The 19,328-nt window shown below is 50.3% G+C and overlaps 1 protein-coding gene across 8 annotated transcripts in view; it reads right to left on the bottom strand.

Moving 5' to 3' along the window:
• Positions 1–19,328, bottom strand: part of LOC143373708 (disintegrin and metalloproteinase domain-containing protein 10) — a 29,338-nt gene that overhangs the window by 4,470 nt on the left and 5,540 nt on the right. For 6 of the 8 annotated variants that reach the window (XR_013086512.1, XR_013086510.1, XR_013086511.1 and 3 more), the window contains 15 exons: positions 17,033–17,177; positions 12,254–12,372; positions 4,251–4,494; positions 3,559–3,693; positions 3,103–3,290; positions 2,793–2,933; positions 2,561–2,685; positions 2,286–2,414; positions 1,968–2,136; positions 1,603–1,772; positions 1,338–1,505; positions 1,116–1,243; positions 918–1,032; positions 709–843; positions 27–260 (listed from right to left, as the gene is read on the bottom strand). Coding sequence is in view for 5 of the 8 variants with exons in the window: in XM_076821194.1 (XP_076677309.1) it covers positions 27–260; positions 709–843; positions 918–1,032; positions 1,116–1,243; positions 1,338–1,505; positions 1,603–1,772; positions 1,968–2,136; positions 2,286–2,414; positions 2,561–2,685; positions 2,793–2,933; positions 3,103–3,290; positions 3,559–3,693; positions 4,251–4,494; positions 12,254–12,372; positions 17,033–17,177 (2,345 nt within the window). In the remaining 3 variants the exon portion in view is untranslated. Of the gene's footprint in view, positions 1–26; positions 261–576; positions 602–708; positions 844–917; positions 1,033–1,115; positions 1,244–1,337; positions 1,506–1,602; positions 1,773–1,967; positions 2,137–2,285; positions 2,415–2,560; positions 2,686–2,792; positions 2,934–3,102; positions 3,291–3,558; positions 3,694–4,250; positions 4,495–12,253; positions 12,373–17,032; positions 17,178–19,328 lie in introns of all 8 variants that reach the window. The other 2 variants (XM_076821197.1, XM_076821195.1) reach the window with 2 other exon arrangements.

The following is a 19,328-nucleotide window of genomic DNA, read 5'->3' on the forward strand; positions in this document are numbered from 1 at the left end:
TTTCTACAATATCGAACGACACTCACCTTGTTGATTTTGTCGACCGCATTCCCGTGGGAATCTTTATGCTTTCGATGTCTCCTCTTCTCCCTGACCTTTCTGCTGAGCGGAAGTTTTGCACGTACGGCTGGAGGATGCACCGTGACTCCCTCCGTCCCCTCCGGTGGCAGGCGAACCGTCTCTGTCGTTGAACTGTGTATTATTGTAACTGACTTGAGCTTCAGATCCGGTCGTTTTCCCAGTAACCTCGTGCTCACCACCTGGATTAGTGAACGGAGCAGTGAAATATTAATTGGCTACATACGACTTGCGTTGTCTATTATCATACATGTGAATATCAGGGAGAAATAATAGCAGGAAAACTTTCCAACTACGATACTGCTGAAAGTTTCGCATTCGCGAGGCTATGAATCGAAGAACTCGCGATGAGTGACAAGTAAATGATCAGGTGGCATATGCATAAACCATGGGGCTCTAAGAATCGTATATAAAGGAAACTAGCGGTTGCCGTTAATAGCCATAAACTGTATCGATACTGCATATACACGAATCTACTGTCGTCTCTCCTGAACTTACTCTTAACACGTTTCCTCGATCGTTTCTGGCGTAAAGATAATTTATGTAATAATTCACTGTAGTATTGGAGACAATTTGGAACACGTAAAACATAAGGAGCGACGTTAAGACGAAAATCAAAGCGACACTTACCAATAACGATATCGCTGCCAGAACGATCAAGGCGGCGGCGTACCAGTGGTCAACTATCCAGCGACGGAAAGTGGCGAGGCTCTCGTCGGACAGCAAGAGCTTCCTCAATGTTGCCAATGGACCGCTTGGATCCACCTACGCGCAACAACAACGCGCGAAATAAAGCATCAGATATTAGCGGCCAAACGCGATTATAAGTATCAACGCACCTCTCGACATTTCTGGAAGACATCGCAGTAGCCGTTGTAATCGTTACACGGTGTTCCCGGCTTCGAGTACATGTTCGGAATATCATAGGGTGGAGAGTTCCAGTCGAACGACGATCTATCGGCACGAGAATAATGATCAGCGCGACATTATACATGTAGTATCGCGTTTAGTAAAGAAAGAAGTGTCTCGTGACGTACAAACAAGGCTGATTCTCTCCAGGAAGACGGCAGCAAAGCACGCAGGCTTTCGTCGACGGATCGTTTGGCCCCGGAATGCACTGGCAAGATTCCAATCCGTATGCAAGGCATATACTACCTGTACATTCCTGCAAGGGGAACAACTAAACGATATATCCGGCCTCAGTAACGTTACATAGTATTCCTTTAGAGCGAACCACTCATTATCAGCGAACTACTTACACCCATAAAGCATACGAATTCGCGGTTGCAGATCGTTTTGTTAGGCTTGTTGACGGAAGGCGGACAGTAGGGTGTCCGACCGTCGCAGAAGCTCGCATCACGGCACCCGTTGTCGTCTCTGCACTTGTCACCGAACCGTAACTTGCACTCGGCAGTACAGCACGGGCCCTGCGCAAGAAAGATGGGCCATTGAAATTGGCAGAGGTCTATTCGTCCCATTCTTGGAGAAATAGAAACTGATCCGTATTCCGTTGCACTCGCTTACTTGGCTGGGACTGCACACGGAGCCTGGCGTAAGCGTACACGGAGTTTCACCAGCAGGTGGATAACGACGTTGCGGGAAGCAGCACGAATCTCTGCAGTCTTCCTCCCATCCGCAATCGCATTCTTCACCTTCTTCGACCACGCCATTCCCGCACAGCGATACTTGAGGTTCTGGGGACGTTACAATCGATTCACTCACTTGCTTCACTCTACGCAGCCTAAGCTTTCGATCAACTCCAAAAAGAGAATCATCTACTTGAGCGAATTTAACGCTCGGGTTACTTAATAGAAGATCCAATGGCTATACAAGCTAGAGAGAGAGTTTGATATTGACGAGCCCGTAAAGGTAACGGGCAAAATACTAACCGGTGAAGCATCCCTTTGGGGAACGAGCTTTGCTATTGAGAACTGGGTTTATGGCTGTCAAGCTACACGGGCTGAAGCGATTATTGTTACGCTTGTCGCCGCTAGTAGCACGGGCGAACATAATGAAGTTTCCATCCTCTCCACCGGGCGTGCATTGTTCTGGATCGTGCTGAAACAAAGTAAAAGTGGCAGTTCGTGTTACGCGCGTATCGACAGTTCTTGGAGCTCGGTTCGGGAAACGCTGAAGCGCGTGGGGCCGCGGCGTTGCGTGTTCATCGAGAGATTAAGTGTTCGGAAGAGTAAATTCAAGGGACCTACCGGCGAGCCGAAGTTATGACCGATCTCGTGGGCCAAAGTGACGTGAGAAACTGCGGGTGGTACGTGCTTGCCATAATTCAGCAAAGTCACTATTCCGGTGTTGAGCGACTTCATGCTACCGCGATAGTGCTGCAAAGTTCAGTCATATATTTCAGACGTTGGATCTTAATTCCAGAGCAGAGAAGTTTCGAATACTTTTGTCAGAGCTGACAACGCACAACCGATGTCCATTAGGATGACGACTGTAAATCCACAAATTTCCCTCCAAAACTTACCCCATTCTTCTCGCAAACTCCGCCAGCGTTCTTCAGGTCACCGGTCCAAGCCAGTCCCAACGTTCCCATCTCAAAGTCCCGGTACGTGAACATGTAAGCCAAGCAGAACGCGTCGTAATCCTCTTCTGCAACCAACGAAAAGACGTTTGTAATCCCTCAAAGCTAGTGCTCCCGTGTCTTCCGTCGAGAATGGTACCTCTCCGCAGGTATAGCTGCGGCAGGATTTATTTACCGGAGAAAAGCTCGAGATACTTTTCCACGCCGTAGTTGCCGGGGAATCGATAATTGGGATCCTTCAACGCGTCCTCGCTGTGAACCTTGACGCGTTTTATCATGAAGCTGATGTTGTCGGGCCGTCCGTCTTGATTGAAGTCTGGGAACAATGACAACTCTAATTCCCCGTTCCATTTCGACTACACAGTAGTCACGGTACAGAAGTCTCGACAAAAGGAAGGTAGGTACGAGATATCACACTTCTGGATAGATTTATTCGAGAGAAGTGAAGAGTCCCCGATAAACACGCGAAACAAGCAGAATTGTACCGGTGTGCTTGTAAATGGAGTTGACCCTCTGCACGTGCCTCGTCATCACCTCGATGCAAGCTTCCTCCGTGCCGTATCGGGCGAAAAACTGATGGTCCGCTTGCAAGTAGAGCATGCAGGTAGTTTTCCGTGGATCCACGGTGGCACGTTTGTGCAAATGTCTCGCGATGCGATCTCCGTTACTCGTTCTGCAACGAAGCGGCAGCAGTTGCAAATTTCTTACGCCCTCCTCCGTCTCTCGTGGATAAAAAGCTTATTCCGCTACTACTACGCCCGAGGAACTTTCGTTTCGCGATTTTTATGATACCGTGAAACGAAACGAAACGTAACGGAACGAAACGAAAGAAAACGAAAAGGGGAACCGGGTTGGGTGAATCGCGCTCTCGCGCTCCTTCACCCAGCCGCATTTACCGATCCTCCTCCACTTTCTTCTTTCCTTCATACAAACTAACTCACGTTTCTGTACGTGCCGCGCCGTTATCCTTCTCCGAAGTTAAAACCCGTGCGCTGTTTTCCTTCGAGTAGAGAGCCACGTTCTCGCCGAGCAGGGGTTCGTAAAATGTTCGCGAGCCGTTCTTGTGCCTGTACTCCCTGCAGGAATAAACAACAGCGGCGTGAGGAGAGGAGGCCAGTAACCACCGTCAGAGATCCGCTGACAGTTCGCAGCCGGCGTTAATTCAATTGCCAGGCGATTCGTACGGGAATGTTTGAGAATCCGCGGTTTCGACCTCGTTACGTCCGCCGGCGCTCTCCTAGGGCGCTTAACGCACCGTCTACGAGAGCGCGGTGCGTCGCGAGCAATCGGTAACGAAATTACCGCGAAAGAGCGCCGCGCCGGTGTGCTCTGAGTTGATAAACCTCAGACACGGGGCGCAGACGTTTAGCAGCGGGCCTCTCTCGTTAGATCCATTTTCATCTTCGGTTAACGTAACGCGATTTACCCCGGATGTTTTAGGGGTGTTATCTTGTTACGTTAATGAGGGCGCGTCTATAACGAGACACGGAAATCCCTAAAACGCTGGCGGAGACGCTTTCTACAGGCCAACCCAGCAGGTGGCATTTTTACATCGACGAATTGCCCATTTCCAAGGAATTTTCGTGTCATCGTCTCGCTTGGACGTTCGCCAACGATCAAAGGCGATACTCACCTTTCCAGGGAATCACGAACAGCCCCCTGATGCAATTGATGACTGGCGCAAGGCGACGAACGCTTCGGTGGCAACACGTCCGAGGCTCGGTAAGCTATGCTGTGATAAGCTGGTGACGTGTCCGCGTTTTCGTTCAAGTATCTGCTGGTAGGCTCGACGTAATACTCTTCGAATCCAGTGACCACGGTGCCGTCGAAGAGGCCATCCTCCGTCACGATGCCCTGGACCACGGCGGTCTCGTCCTCTGCGAATCACGAGCATATAACGCCGTGCAAAATCCTCTCCTCTGCTCTGTATTCTTTGCGCGCACATATAAAGAATGGTGAAAATGCAAGGATCTACGAACAATTTACAGTACTTAGTAAGGGACGATAACACCACCCCGTTTTGAAGCAACTTGTACGCGCGACGATGAGTCTGCAGATTCGTGGGCGATCGGGAGAATTTATCGAGAGATAGATCGCCGTTTTTGCCGCTCCACCGCGACGGAATTGGTCGCAGTGGCTCGCGCTATTGACGTACTTTAATAGCGTTTCTTTTCCTGGGAAATATACGCCCCCGGGGGAAATAAAGCGTCACGCACGGGTGTTAGTTACCACGGCGAACGAAAATATTTTGTTCGAGGTTCGTTTGCATACGCGGTCTAATAAAGCATCGTTCGTTAGACGGTAAACGCACGAGCAGAAACCAAGGTGTTTTTATGTTTTCGTTGCTGGAAACGAGCATTTTCTCGGCCTGGCGAGTGTACCCGTGGAATGTGCAATAAACTGTCCTCATTTTCCTCAACGATACGTGGGGTTGTTAAATTTCGTAGCCGGTTAGTTAGCCCAGTGTACCTAGCGTTAGCCGGGAATACGAAATTAGTATTTCATAGCGTGTGAAAAGAAACGTCTTCCTTATGGACACCTGTTAAGCGTAAAAGAGGTTCATCTGCGGTACGGCTACGTTTGTACACGTAATCGTTCTCTCGTACGGAAATCGAGCGAATCGTCCTCCATTTAGATTCAGGCAACTCGGCTAACTTTGTTCCGTCTCTCCACCTTCGCCGACGGCTCTGTTTCCGGGCGGAGCGATAGATTTCCGAGGCAAACTCTGGGATCGAAAATTGTCTCGGGCAGAAGAGACAGGAGGCAGAGATAGAGGCGTAGACGGACGCGTCGGAGGAACGGCGACAGGGAAGGATGAAAGAAGGAGAGAAGGTATCTATTTCCGCCGTAGCTGTCACCTTCCGTGGGAATTACACCGTTTCCACGATTTTATAATTTCCGGGCGCGTGCTTCCCCCCGGTCGGGGGTGAACGTCCCGCGACGTTAAAAGGCGAGAAATTCGAGCGCGCAGACTGACTCGAACGTTGAATGGCGAATCATCAGGAATTTTTAATCGCAACTGGCGGAAAAAGTAAGTGGAAACAGAGCGACACGTGCTGGTGCACTTGACATAATTCAGCATAATTGCTCGCTCTCGTATCTATTCCTTTTCCTCTTCCTCTTCGACGTTGCCCCGTGCTTACGCTCCGAAGCAATTACACTCCGGCGTTCTTCATAATTAATTGAATGACACGCGCCACGGTGAGCTCTTAATTTAACATTTTTTTTTGCTCGCTCCTTTCCCGAAACAACCTATCCACGGCGAAACCGAGAGCGAAGCCGGGCAACATTAATCGGACGTTTAGACAAGTAATCGTCGATTACGGGAAAGAGAGGTAAATTCGTCGAGCGAAACGCTCCCGATAGAACGAAGAGCGAACGAATTATCGGAAGGCTTTTCCCTGCAATTAAGTGTTTTAAATCCCTGGACGGGAATCGTGGGCGGGTAAATTTACCCCTCATGCTAATCGATACCCTCGAACAGAGGAAACGATTGAACAAAGGGTTCTCCGGCTCAAACGATCTACCCTCTGATGCGGAACTACGAACGGATGAAATTACCATTTAAGCCGGGATCGAAAATTTCCCTTTGAATGTCGGCTATTCAGGGGCAATAAAAAGAAAATAGAAAGCGAAAGAGGTGGGAAGCGGAGGGAGAAATGGCAAGAGGGCGCTCATTATATCGCGGTACAACCGGAAATTTTTTGTTACAATTCGAAAAGATAACCTGTACCCGCGACTCCGCGTGTACTGGTTTGAAACGAGCCCTTTCCCAATTAAAAAAAAAAGGGTCGGAACCGTCGCCGGCTCGTATTTCGACGGGAATATCGGACTTCGGTTCACTGTGAAATCCATTTAAAGCGAACGTGCCGCACGCGAAATGGTTTATGAAACGATATCGTTAAGTCTTGCAAGTTTCCGCGGCAGCGTCGATTGGAACGGTCAGTTTACACACAGTCGATACCATTCGTCGAAGCGTTTTCGCGAAAAATAACAGGCTGTACGTGGACGCTCGATCGAGCAACAAGGGGAGAAAGGGTGGCGTCCGCGCATCTGGTCTGATATCGAGACTTAAAAGAACGCGGCTGTTATTAAATTCAGTCTGTATCCCGAACAAAAGCTGCTCGACGCTCGTGTCGACTGCGAATGCTCCTGGCAACAGGACGATCGTTGTTTACAGAACAAGTGAAAAAAGCTGTTGTTCCGACAGCGCAACAACCGGGCATCCAACCTCCCACGTTTCCTCTCCAGCTCTGATTGAAAGTCGCGAAAGAACGATGACCAAGCTTGCCGAAGTACCTACGGGAAGACTATCAAAAAGCCTGGAGACGTAATCGGGGAATCCCGGAGAGCTTGTTTCGCCGCACGGAGCGCGAGATAAACGATGATATTGCGCGACGATGCATAATCAAGCCGGAGAATAGAGAGATGGAGTCGCGGGCGGGGGGGAGCGTAGAAGCGTCCGTTCCAAGGATAACTTAGTCGAATCGGACATCCTCGGACGAAAGTTTCTTCAGGGACTTGAGGACGATAGTCGTGTATCCGCGATACCCAGTTCGTTCCATCTTCGCCAGGTTACGTTCGTTCGCGTTAAAATCAGCTGCAAACTCTTCCAACGTAATTGACCTATTTCTCGGGGCCAGGCCTCGACTCCACTCGCAATGTTCCACCCCTTCGCGGCGCCGGCGAGTAACTCCGTGAACGAGATCGGTTAATTCGGTTTAATTCAGGAAACCAGTGAAAGGTGAAATGCGGAGAATCAGCAGGGGCTCGGCTTCTCTTCGCCCCGTCCGCCGCTGAAAATATTATTCTGCGGCGACAGCAAGGTAGTCTCGAATATAACAACGCGATAAGACAGTCGCTGCGCCACAGGGAAATCGATCCGGAGGATCGAGGCAAAATTTAGATCTACCCCCTCGAACGATGTGACTTGGTTCAAACAATTTTTCCCTCGACCAGCCGGTTGGAAATCCAAGGGGGAGAGATGGTAATAGATATTCTCCGTTGATTAAATTCGACAGAAGTCCGAGAGCGACGACGCGCGCGTTATTACGTTTCCCGTTTCCGCGCGAACTCGAAGGCCGTACCTCTAATTAAACCATTCGACATCTCTGGTCGTCGCTGCCAGAGGATGGGTCATGAACTCCTGGGAAAAACGAATAATCAGCTCCTTTCTTCTCCAATTAAGAGAGTAGGAAATATTTTATTTCGACGGCTAAATACCGGCCGGAATCCGGTTTAATTTCATTTGGTTCGACGAGGCGGTCAGCGAAGCGCGACAAGGGGGGTGGGGTGAGTTGGCTCGCGCGGGGGATGAGACGGATCGAAAGTTGGAGGAAAGAAAAAAAGGTTCGAGGGCTGCGGAAGGTAGGTATGGAGGCGGAACACTGGAGTCCGATCGGGTGAGGGTCAGAGTAGAAGGAGCAGCGCGATAGAAGAAACGGAAGAGTGAAGAGCGAGGGGGTGCAGGGGTGGGATCGAGGAGAAAGAGGTGGAGGAGCTTTCACTCGGAGGCAACCGGCCGCTTTTACGGAGAAAAGCTCTGGCGCTCGTTAGTGGAAAAATCCAATTTAGTTGGCGAACGGTTAGCAGACCGGTCCGCGCCGATTCACGAGTCTCCAACAATGTATGTCGCGCGACAAACACCGCCACGGCCGGGAGAATATGTCCGGCGAACTTGTTTTCATTGATTAACAATCGAATTACGCCCAATCGGCAGCCCATTCGTTTGGATTTGAATCATGGTTGCACGCAGTTTACAAGCGCTCCTCGTGCACCTTTTAAAAAGGTCCCTCCCCCCTTCGACCCTGCTGCTTCCGTTCCGGATTCTTTTTAATTAGTCATAACCCAGCCGACGTTAATTAATTCGTTCGTCTCGCGAGCGTATCGACGAATGCAGGTAGGTACGTTGCCCTCCGCGAGCGTCGCGTTAGCGAGAAATATTCCGTTCCCTTTTTTTGCTGGCACGTCCCTTGGACACTCGTTTCGTTCCGTGCAATTAGCGAGCACGGAGAGTAATCGGTGCGCGAGTTCTGCTTCCGTGCGTCTTCCGGCGGATATTTTTACTTCTCCTGCGAGGGGAGGCACGCAACCGGGTGCTGCTCAGCCTGCGTGGCCGTTCTCGTTCCCGGTGGAACTAAAAATCTTTCTGTACGCGAGCGCGCAATTATTCAATTAGGTAGATCGCGTTGCCGACGCAACGCCAATTATTTATTACCGTCGGCTGATGAAAGCTCGGCCAGGGCACTGGCTGATCCTCCCGTTTGTTGATTAACTATCGGATTACGCGGCGTTGTTTTAAATCACCGCGTCCATTACCCCATATTGGCTTTGATCGAGCCCGCTAGTCTCGGGAACCGAGGCATTTCTGGTGACACGGTCGTCATTAAACGGCGTAAACGCGGACGAGCTAAACGGCCAGAAGAGGAGACAATGGGCGAAATATCCAAGCGGGACGGTAAGGAACAATGAAGGGGTTCGGAAGGATGAGTATCCTTCGGTGGGAAAGGCGAGGTTAAGAACGCTGGGATCCCATCCTTAAATCCGGGCTTAATTAGCTAAAGTACCAGCGCGTTAAGTACACATTTTATCCCTACCATTTTGTCCCCCGTAATTTGTAACCCTCGAGTGTGAAAAGCTCCGAAGCGAGAAGCACCGTCGCCATCGCCGTCGGTTATGAATACGTCGAGCGGTACTGGCGACTGGCCAGAAGAACCTTCCGCAACTTTGCTCGGCTCATCCTCACGGTTCAGCTCGTCGTCTGGAAATTAATCGACTCGACAGAAAGAAAAAGAGATTGCCCCGACCCTGGCAGGGAAATGCACCGTGGCTCTCGCGACTGTACAGATTTCCTCACTCCTCTGGGAACACTCCCGTCGGCAAAGTATCCGCCGTATTAAAAACGAAAACAGTGGAGAAACGCGAGTCCTTGATTGAAATATCGTCATCGACAGACGTAGCCGCGTTCGCGGGCGCCGCGGCGTGAATATCGCTGGGTGAAAGAGCGCGCCTGGTATGCAATGGTTTCTTGGAAGATCGCCTCGGAGGGATGTTTCTAAGTGACTTGCCACGCGTTATTGCCCATTACCGTTGCTCGCAAATCGGCTGCAATTACACACCGGCATACCGTCAATTGGGCAAGTTTAATCGGTAATCGAATTATCAGTGATACGCGTTATCTGGCACCAGTGCACGAGGCGCAAGCCTGTGCATTCCACGGTGTCGCGCACCCTACACACCTGGCACACGCCCGCCGAAAACTCCGGTTAATTTAATCGCCGCATCATTCGAGCAATTGCTACGCGCCCTCCCGCGATAAATGTCGAGCGCAACGGTCACAATGCGCACGATTATTTCATCTTCCGCAGTTACCAATTAGGTAACCATCGTCGCGATTATCCCCGTCGGTTTATGGTCGACGTCGATTATAATTTCGATCGCGTACCGTTCCGTACAGCTTTTATGGTCGCCCGTTATTTGTCCCTCGTTGTTCGCCCCCTTGTTACATTGTTCCGCGATTGGTCAACGAGCCGTTAATGGCATGCATCATTCAGTGACCGCCGGCTCATGTCAGCCCGCGGTGACTCGTATCCGCGTTCATCGCTCCTGAGGACATTCTGACGTAGCCCTCGGCGCTTTCATAGCAACCACGGTTCTATCCACGTGTCTCCAGCCGTTATAATTTATCTGCAACGCTACGATTTGGACAAGGACCAACGCCGTCCCTCGGTACTTTATACTTTATCCAGTAACCGGACGTTCATCTGACCCATCGAGTAATTGGGGCTGTTCCAGCTATAAACATTATTCCAAGGAATCGTTTGGAACGCAAGTTCGCAGCTTTCTGTTCCTCTGACGCGTGCAGCAACGCGATTCAACAAGTTACGGGCGGACTACTGAAATTTCGTCGTTCGAGGGTGGGCTCGGTGGGTCGTTAAGTATCGAGGCAATAACGAAGCTCGCAGGGTTCCGGGGAGCAACGTCGATCGCGAGGTCGGCGTCGACGTTGGTGTCGACGTACATACTTGCGATCAAGTTTCCAGCGTTGGCGAAGTTGCGGTTGGACCAGTTCGGTCTACTCGTTCGGCGTACGAAATTATATTGCTGGCTCCTCGTGCACGGTGTTCGGCACACGTATCCGCTTACACGAGTTCCCGGTGCAGGCACCCTCGTGGAATCAGATAGCTCGATACCGTGGCATATTCTTGTACGCGATAGCGTAACGCCGTCCACTGGCGAGCTAACAAAATTTCCCGGTCCGCGCTAGTATCCTTACTCTCCTTTATACCCGGCCGCGCTGGATGCACCGGCTTATTTCCACCGCTCGCCAGCTTCCAATTATTTTTATTCCTTATCAGTCGTACGTACACGTCGGATACCGGCCTTATAAACTTGCGACTCGAAAGAGTTCCTCCAGGCACGATAATGGAATAAATTCTCGTCGCTTCCAGAGCCGCAGCCAGAGTTGTTCAGACTCTGCGATCAGCGAAGTTTAATGCCGCGGCCCGATGCGAGCGTGCTTCAGCTAACAATCGCGCTGCTCGCCGGGAATATTCACGACGAGATTTTGACAAAACTTCGCGTGTCTGTAATGCATGCATCGTTAAGAGACGCATCCATTTTCTAGCTGGGCTTTCAGAGTAGCGACCGGAGTTCTTCCGAGCAACCATTCGCTTCTTATTTCTTACCGTCTCGACAGCTTCGCCCACGCCTTCGCAAATATGCAGAGTCTCGTCGGAAAATAACGTCGATTGCTTCGCGACTGTTTCTCCTGTGAGGGGAGAAGAAATGAGCGAGGACTACCTTGTTGCGAGCATTTACAAGCGTGTACATAGCATTCAAGGCACCCGCGGTCGAGACCCCTTGCTCGTACACCTTCGATAGAGCGCCTGGCTTGTTTCCAAACGACCGCGAGGATGACGATCGAAATGAAATTCCCGTTTCGATGCTGGATACCGACAAGGATTACGCGTCTCTTATCGAAGGCCGTCAACCGAAGAATCAGCCAAGCTGGCTCGGCGAAACGACGCGCCGCGGCGACGCGACAGCCAAGAAACTCGCTCCTTCGTGGTTCCTTTCGAATTCCATTTATTTCGATTGGCAGCCCGGCTTCGTCGGCGAGTGTCCGTGTTTTTCGAAAACTACACAGTTCGAAGGCGAGCTTTCGGGGATTGAAAATTCAGGCGGCGGAGAGAGGGCCGCTTTCGACTCGAAAATTCACGGTGGTTTGATCGGTGTCGAAAACGCGGCCGTTTGAAGCCGGATCCTTTCAAAGGAATATCGACGTCCGCGCGGCTTTGCAACCGACGGGCTTTGCTGCGTCCTTTCGCGTTATTGTATATTCAAGCTAAAAGTCAATTTCGGAATTTCATCCGCAATTCTCCTTTGAGAAATGAACCCTACGGCTGCGGCAGCGCGGTTCATTTTTCACTTTTTATTCATGCATGTAATCTGACTGGTGTTTCATTTGTACGCAAGGTACCCATTGTCGCGATATTTCAAAGCTAGAAGATGGGCCAGACTATTCGGTTGGTTTATCGATGGAACATGCGCCCGAGCGGAAAGCTCTGTTAGGAGCGAAGCATCATTTTAGATACCTACGTGATTGGTACCTGTAAACTTATAAAGAGAACTCACCCAGCACGGTGCCCACGTAGGAGTGCGAAGTGTCGAAGATGATCGGCCCATTGGTGCTCTCGAACGTCGCGTCCTTGCTGAACAGGCCCTTGTCTCGAATTAAGCGTAGCGTCCATTGTCTAAAAGAAGAATGCACGCGTTCGATATCAGCGCTATTTCACACCTTCGCCAAAGACGGATACTCGATAGCCCATGGGGGCGATTAATTATCGATTTCCGTTCGGGTAATAATAATCGCGGTTGTGACGCGCGAGAAGCCGGCAATCGGATAAGCCGCGGAGGGAAAAGCGAGAGGAAGGGAATTCACGGGGCAATTAACAAGAACCGGGTCGCGCAAGCGGTCACGGTCGTCCTTTTTCGCGGGAGTTTCATTTTCCTGTCCGCTCTTTCTCAGAAAACACGACCGTTTATGCAAATTCCGTCTGATCCTCTGCAACTGGAATGGAATGAACGTTTTATGCGCGGACGTGATCCCCTGGCTGCTATCGGTCCTCTCTCAAGGATTCTTGAGAGAAGAGGAACGCGCGCGAGGATGAATCACGCCAGTGGAAACCTTCGAAATGCCAACGCCAGTTAACCTTGTGGCACGCCAGCGTTTCGATACCCTCGACCGGTCGTTTGACGGATGATTGAACCGTCGTCGACAGTCAGGGGTCAATGGTAACAGGTAGTCGAGATGCTGGGCAAGCTTTTCTATTCTTCACGGTCGCCAGCCGATGCCGGATCGGTCAGATCGGAGTAGTCGAACGAGGAGAAGATGGTGCGTCAGATCAGCCCGATGCCCGTGATTCAGCGATTCTTCGCCGATGACGAGGTGTACCCGTGTACCTCGTGATTCTCACGGAGGCAATTAGGCTTCCCGGTGTTTTCTCGAAAGTCAGCAGCGTGACGGGGGCAGCGGGACGTTACGTCGAAGGACGAAACCAAGCAAACGACAACGGTGCGGTGCGGCGGATCAATGTCGTACTCGAGCGAACCGGAGACGGGGCATATTAAATTTAGAAACGTGAAAGGATTCGAGAGGCCGAGTGACATTGAAACACGGATCACCGGCACCGATTGCGTATGGAATGCCGCGTATAATCCCCGGATTCGAGGGTAAATGGATTAGGTTTAATTAAATTCGTGTAGCGAGGGATCGGGATTATTCGAGCCGCGTCCGAGAACAAAATATTCTAGCCTCGCCCTGCTTTCAATTATCTCGCGCTCCCCTGTACCGAGAGAATCCGAAACGAGAATCGAGATAGATTTCATTCGAATCATCGAAATTGCGAGGTAGCGAAAAGTAGAGAGAGCGATGGAGGGGAGAAAGGATCGCGGATTACGTGTAAAAAGCCTGGCTGTTCTCGCTACTCGCGACTAGGACAATTTCCATTTCGTGAAACAGATTTCGCTGGAAATTCTCCGCAGTGTTTCGCACAGAGCACCGACTAAAGCCGCCACCTGGAGGATCCTCCTCCTCTTTTGTCTCGCGGAAAGAATTTAATACGGCGCATTACCATAAAGAAAAGAGGAGCGAGGAACGGGGTCGACTATCGTAGGCGGTATTAACGGGAGAGCAACAATTAGTCGCCGATCCTTGTACCCCCCTCCCTCTCTCTCTCTCTCTCTCTTTCGCTCTCTTTGTCTTCCAGTCTTCGTCCCGCATTTGCCACAGATATTTTCGTAATTACCAGTCAAATTCGGCACCATCAAGAATTTCTTTCGACGATCGTTACTAAAATCCTTCCAACTAGTGGAAAGAAGTTGCGTATTAGTAACTAATCGAATGGGAGTCCTTAATCGGCCACTTTTGGAACTTCAGCTCGGCGAGCGCATCCTCGATAATCCCAGCGAAGCAACACGGCGGATTTCTTCTAAACTTTTTACGCGACGCACACGTGGCGAATCCCCTGTAACGAATCCAATAACACGGCTGTCCACGAATCCGATTTTCTCCCAGCGCGGCGTGGCGAGAAGAGGAATCTAATAAATACCGTTTATTCATTCGTCGACTGTTGAGCGAGGTACGCGATCCAACGAACGACGACGACAACGTGACGGGACATTTTAACACGTTTCCTTTCTCGTGATTGATGCTTCCATCGTGAGCGCTTAACCAATCGCCGCCGACGCGACGACCCGATTTTGATTAATCGCTTTCGCGGTTATTTAGCGAGCTCGTCGACGAATCGACGCTCGTCCCGAGTGTCACCGCTCCCGCGGATATTGCAAAAACGGCACACGGTTTTTGCAATTCAAATGGGAGCGCGCGACGCGAGGCGGCTATGGCTGCAACATCTGCAAACGGTGTCCGTGTAGAGTTGTAGAGGGAATTTTTATAAAAGCACGCTTCCACCGCGGCGCTCCTTTCTTTCCTTCCCTTTCTCATCCGCCGCGCTGCGCCGGTCATTAGACGCCTCCTCCGCGTGCGCGAACTCGTTGGAATTGCGTCGGTTGGATACAACCTGTGCCCACATACGAGCCAACTGGATCTCCGCTGTCTTCTACCGGACTATATTCGGAAGTTCCCTGGCAGAAACAACGCGATCGCACTTGATACTCGCATACCAGCACCGTTCCAACTAAATTTCAATCTACGCGTAACGCGCTCCTGGTCTAACGGCTAACGAGAGCTGATCCTCAAATAGGGCGACGTTAACTTCGACGCTAACGTTTACGAAGAAAAAGGAGGAGACATAGTTTAGAAAGCCAATTCGCCAGGGAAGGCCAGCGAGAAAAGGGCGATCCGCTGCCCGAGTCGTAAAGTCTCCGGGGCGAGTTCCTAAATAACGCGCAAAGAAGCTCGGCAAAAAGTATGTCCTGGTGCGCGTGGTTGGCCACGTAAGGCAGTAAAGGAAATATCGAAACAGGAGCCGTTCCTCAAAAGGGAAGTCCGGTCTGGTCGCGACAAAGGGGGAAGCACTCCTATATAAACTGTCTCTTAGATCGCTGCTACCTATCTGTATGTATAGATACATATGCGAGGCGAGTTGTCTCGGGCGACCTGTACTATACCTACGCGCGGAGAAGACGCGTTCCCTCGCGGAACAGAAACACGGTGCACGAGTTTCTTCTTCCCTTGCACTTGGCCATTATCTTTGCCAGTTCGTGCCAGGTGCAGCAGGGTGGAAACGGAAACAGTGAGGGGGCCGAGGGTAGACAGGGAAGAAAAAGAGCGAGGTGCGCTCGGTACGACATCGAAGACGGGGAGAGGCCCACCTACCGCTGCTTTACATTTTATTGCTTGCCGTGAATTCGACCGATTTGCATAAAGAGACGAACGCTCCGCTCGGCTCCGCGCCGCACCGCGCAGCTTGCCCGAACAGCGGCGAGAGCCCCGCCGCGTCGTCCCTACCTAGGGGTTGCGAGTAGGAATTCGCTGGCGCCAGCGAATTTTCACGGCATCACGCGCCAGCCGCGAGCGAGTTTGTCACCTCCGTATATCCATACGTATGTATACCTATACGCGGTCGATGCGACCAATTTCCGGCACGTGGACTATGCGAAACTCCAACGACGATCGCGACGAGCACTCGCCCCGAATACAGAAACGGGGATACGCGTGCGGATGCCTGGGTGCGGCCCGAAACCTCATCGAACTCGCGACCAAAGGCAATTTCGTTTCCGCTCGCGTCCTTCGCGACCGAAATTCAATTAACCGCGCAACTGTTGGGAATCCAAGGTCCGGGCGGAGGAATCATTCGACTCGAATCTTCCAGCCTAATTTCTTTGTAGTACCATCAAACAGGCATATCAACTCATAGAAAAATAATCAGCCTCCGCTAATTGCCCGCTTCGAATCCTCAACTAATATACCTAGTTGATCTTCCGGTCGAGTTGCTTCGGACTACGGCAATCAGCCGACCGCAAACCCTTTGAAACGTCGGATCGAGACAATCCACCACTTCGTTAGTCTAGCCACGGGGATCGAGGCTATATCAAAACTTGTTTCCAAATCGGTCGATGAAAACTTAGAAACTCGGGCTGGGCTATCGAATAAACCCTGTCTCAACGATTCTTACGTCACTATGCGCTTGAGAGACGAGAAGCAGCAGATAATCGTTGCACGCCGCTCGTCGTACGGTTGGTCTACAAATTGATACTGCCTGGCCGTGTAATTGATTTCATTTAAGAGGAAATTCTGGGAACCAAATATAGCGCAATTTTGTGGAAACAGAGGGAATTCTATTATCTCCGCGGTGTATCGCTTTCAGATGTCAGGAAAGCTTTGTTTCCCGACTTGATGTAGTGCCAAGTATCCTGTAACACTGTTAATCTACCCGCACATCTACGCCCTTTGCGCGCTCGCGCGACAATGTGCACGTTCTACGCGAACTTGACCTTAATTGGATCTGGGCCTATTGACCTAACCATAAGATACTGTACATCGATACAATCGCGGCAACTCTGATAGATACCCCGATGGAATCGTGTTCTTGTTAACACATCCGGAGTAATACTCGTATTGTCAATCATTTTCATGGCACGCTCTGTGAACGGACCGTTAGTCCCTTAAACGTATAACACTCTTCCATTTTTCACTTTTACCATACTCGAGGCGATTAAGAGTCTCGCTCGAGATGCTAAGAAACTCGCGTTCGAGTAAAATTTAGCGCGCTCATTCTCTTTGATGCGCTACCGGAAGAAAGAGCGGCCCGCGAGCTCCCGCGGCGATTCTTTAAAGAATCCTTTAATGCTCGTCTAAGCTCGCGGTACAATTTCTCCGTGGAAAGAAGTGTGTCGCGGGCCGGGCCAGCGCGCGCTAGTTACTTTTGCCGAGGTGTATGTACTACTCACTTGTCGAGCGCTTTAAGGTGCAGCAGCAGAGGTTGATTGTCGACGTCGGTGACATCGCGGCGCATCCGGTTACGATGTTGTCTCAAGGCCGCGGTATTGTAAGAGGCCACCTCGTAATACCCGATGTACGAGCCGTGTGTGATACCTGAAACATCCAGCACCGTTCCATTAGCGACATGGCTGGATAGAAGGCGGGGAAGAAGTTTCGCGTTGCGCGAATCGCCTGACTCGTTCTCGCGGATTAGTCCCGCTGCTGCGTTCTCGCGTTGCATCGTAAAATATCGGATTGCGTGGCATACCTCGTTAACCGAACTCTCTCTCTCTCTTTCTCTCGCTCGCTCGCTCCTTCAATCTATCTCGGGTTTGCGGTCCTTTATCCTTTAACGGAACGCATACGCCAAAGAGGATTTCGGGGATCTTGCAAAATTCGCAGCTGCGTGGGTAGAAAGGTGCGGGTATATATATTAAATACTTTCACTGTCGCGTCTGGCACGAGGACTCGGTGCAAGTCTCGCGAGGCTTCTTACATTTTTTTTCTTCAAGGAAGCACTGCGTGGAGAGTAATTGCATTGCGATCTATTACTCTGTTTGTACCAGCAGTGCCCGCCTCTTACGTTACTCTCTAAGCCAAGTTTCCCTTAGAATTAACCTCGGTGTTCGATCACTCTCCCCCATTTTCCTTCCTCCAGCGAGAGATTTCGCAGCTGAGTTTTCGAAAGACACGAATATCCAGCGAAAAGCTTTCAGCTGGAAATCCTCTTAGGGATACACGTACACAGATTTTCAGGGGGATACAACGAGCGGGAACCTTTCGTTCCGTCGAGGGATACACGGACGATGCATCACGGTTGCATTAACGTCATGGGATAGAAACGAGAGAGGGGCAGCGGGGCGGATAGATCGAAAGGGAAAGAGAGAGGGAGCTGGTGGACGGGACGGGAGTATGTAGTAGCATCGTGTGCTTACAATTAGAGTACCATTCGGGGTCGCGTTTCCATTGTTCCGGCATAAGTACCGATCAAGAACAAAGGGTACACATGGGACAAAGGGAAGTGTTGACTATTAAAGCATGCGTTCGCACCGGGACGGAGTTTAAAGGGCGAGCCCTATTTAGGACGCTAGGAATAAGGCAATTCTTGGGAATTTTTTTCTAAGAAACTGTTAAGCGGATCTTTTCAAAACTTTCAGGCTACTTTAGTTCACATTCAAACAATAAAAATTGATTTTTTCGTTACAAAGTGTTCGGTAGAAATGGGGATATATGAACACGTTCGTTAGGACACTGCGCGCCGGAGTTGCAAATTTGCGATTATAATGGTGGCCCCAATTCTTTCCTGAAATAAAAAAAACAAGGATTTTCTTATTTCTAGTATAATTACATTGTCGATGAACCTAACAAACGAAAAAAAAATTAAAAGTTGGCAAATTGGTGGGACTACAAAGAAAAAGTTACGATTCTGCCCGAAGATATTTCGTAATATTTATGGAAAAGGAGTCGTTCGATTCAATTTATTTATCAAAGTTATAGCTCCATCGACAATGTAATTATACTAGAAATAAGAAACTCCTTGGTTTTTTTATTTCAGGGAAGAATTGGGGCCACCATTACAATTGCAAATTTGCAACTCCGGCGCGCGAGTCCTAACGAACGTGTTCATATATCTCCACATTTACCGAACACTTTGTAACGAAAAAAATGAATTTTTATTGTTTGAATATGAACTAAAATACCCTGAAAGTTTGGAAAAGATCCGCTTAACAGTTTCATAGAAAAAAAATTCCCAAGGATCACCTTATTCCTAGCGTCCTAAACAGGGCTCCCCCCTCAACGGCACCTCGTGGCATCCTCCGTCCACATGCATAGTAGGGCTTGCAGGTTACGCAAGAGTGTCCAATAATCTAATTACCGTGGCTCGTTATCGATGCCTTGGCCCGCGGCGAGTTGCAACGCGACCAACCCGCCCCCATCGAACAGACACTTTATATCGAGAATCGGTATCGCCGTTGCCCGTGGCATATGCAACTACGGCCCCGTGTCCTTACTTCCACGTTATGCACGCTCGTATGCACCCTACGCCAGTACGTATTGTACCCTCGTAACGTTATCGGAACTAGGTTGCGATTTGTGAGCAAAGGAAAACCACCCCGCTTCTAAACGTGACCCTCTCTTTGGCGATACGCTCCTATCGAAATGATTCTCCCGCTTCTCCGATGGTCCAACGTGGAGAACCACTCGGAGAATAAATTTCGGAAGAAAAGGTAAAAACGAGACGTTCGACAAATATGTACACGTTGC

Source organism: Andrena cerasifolii, chromosome 10 (assembly GCF_050908995.1).
Source record: "Andrena cerasifolii isolate SP2316 chromosome 10, iyAndCera1_principal, whole genome shotgun sequence".
In the NCBI taxonomy this organism is placed as follows: Eukaryota; Metazoa; Arthropoda; class Insecta; order Hymenoptera; family Andrenidae; genus Andrena; species Andrena cerasifolii.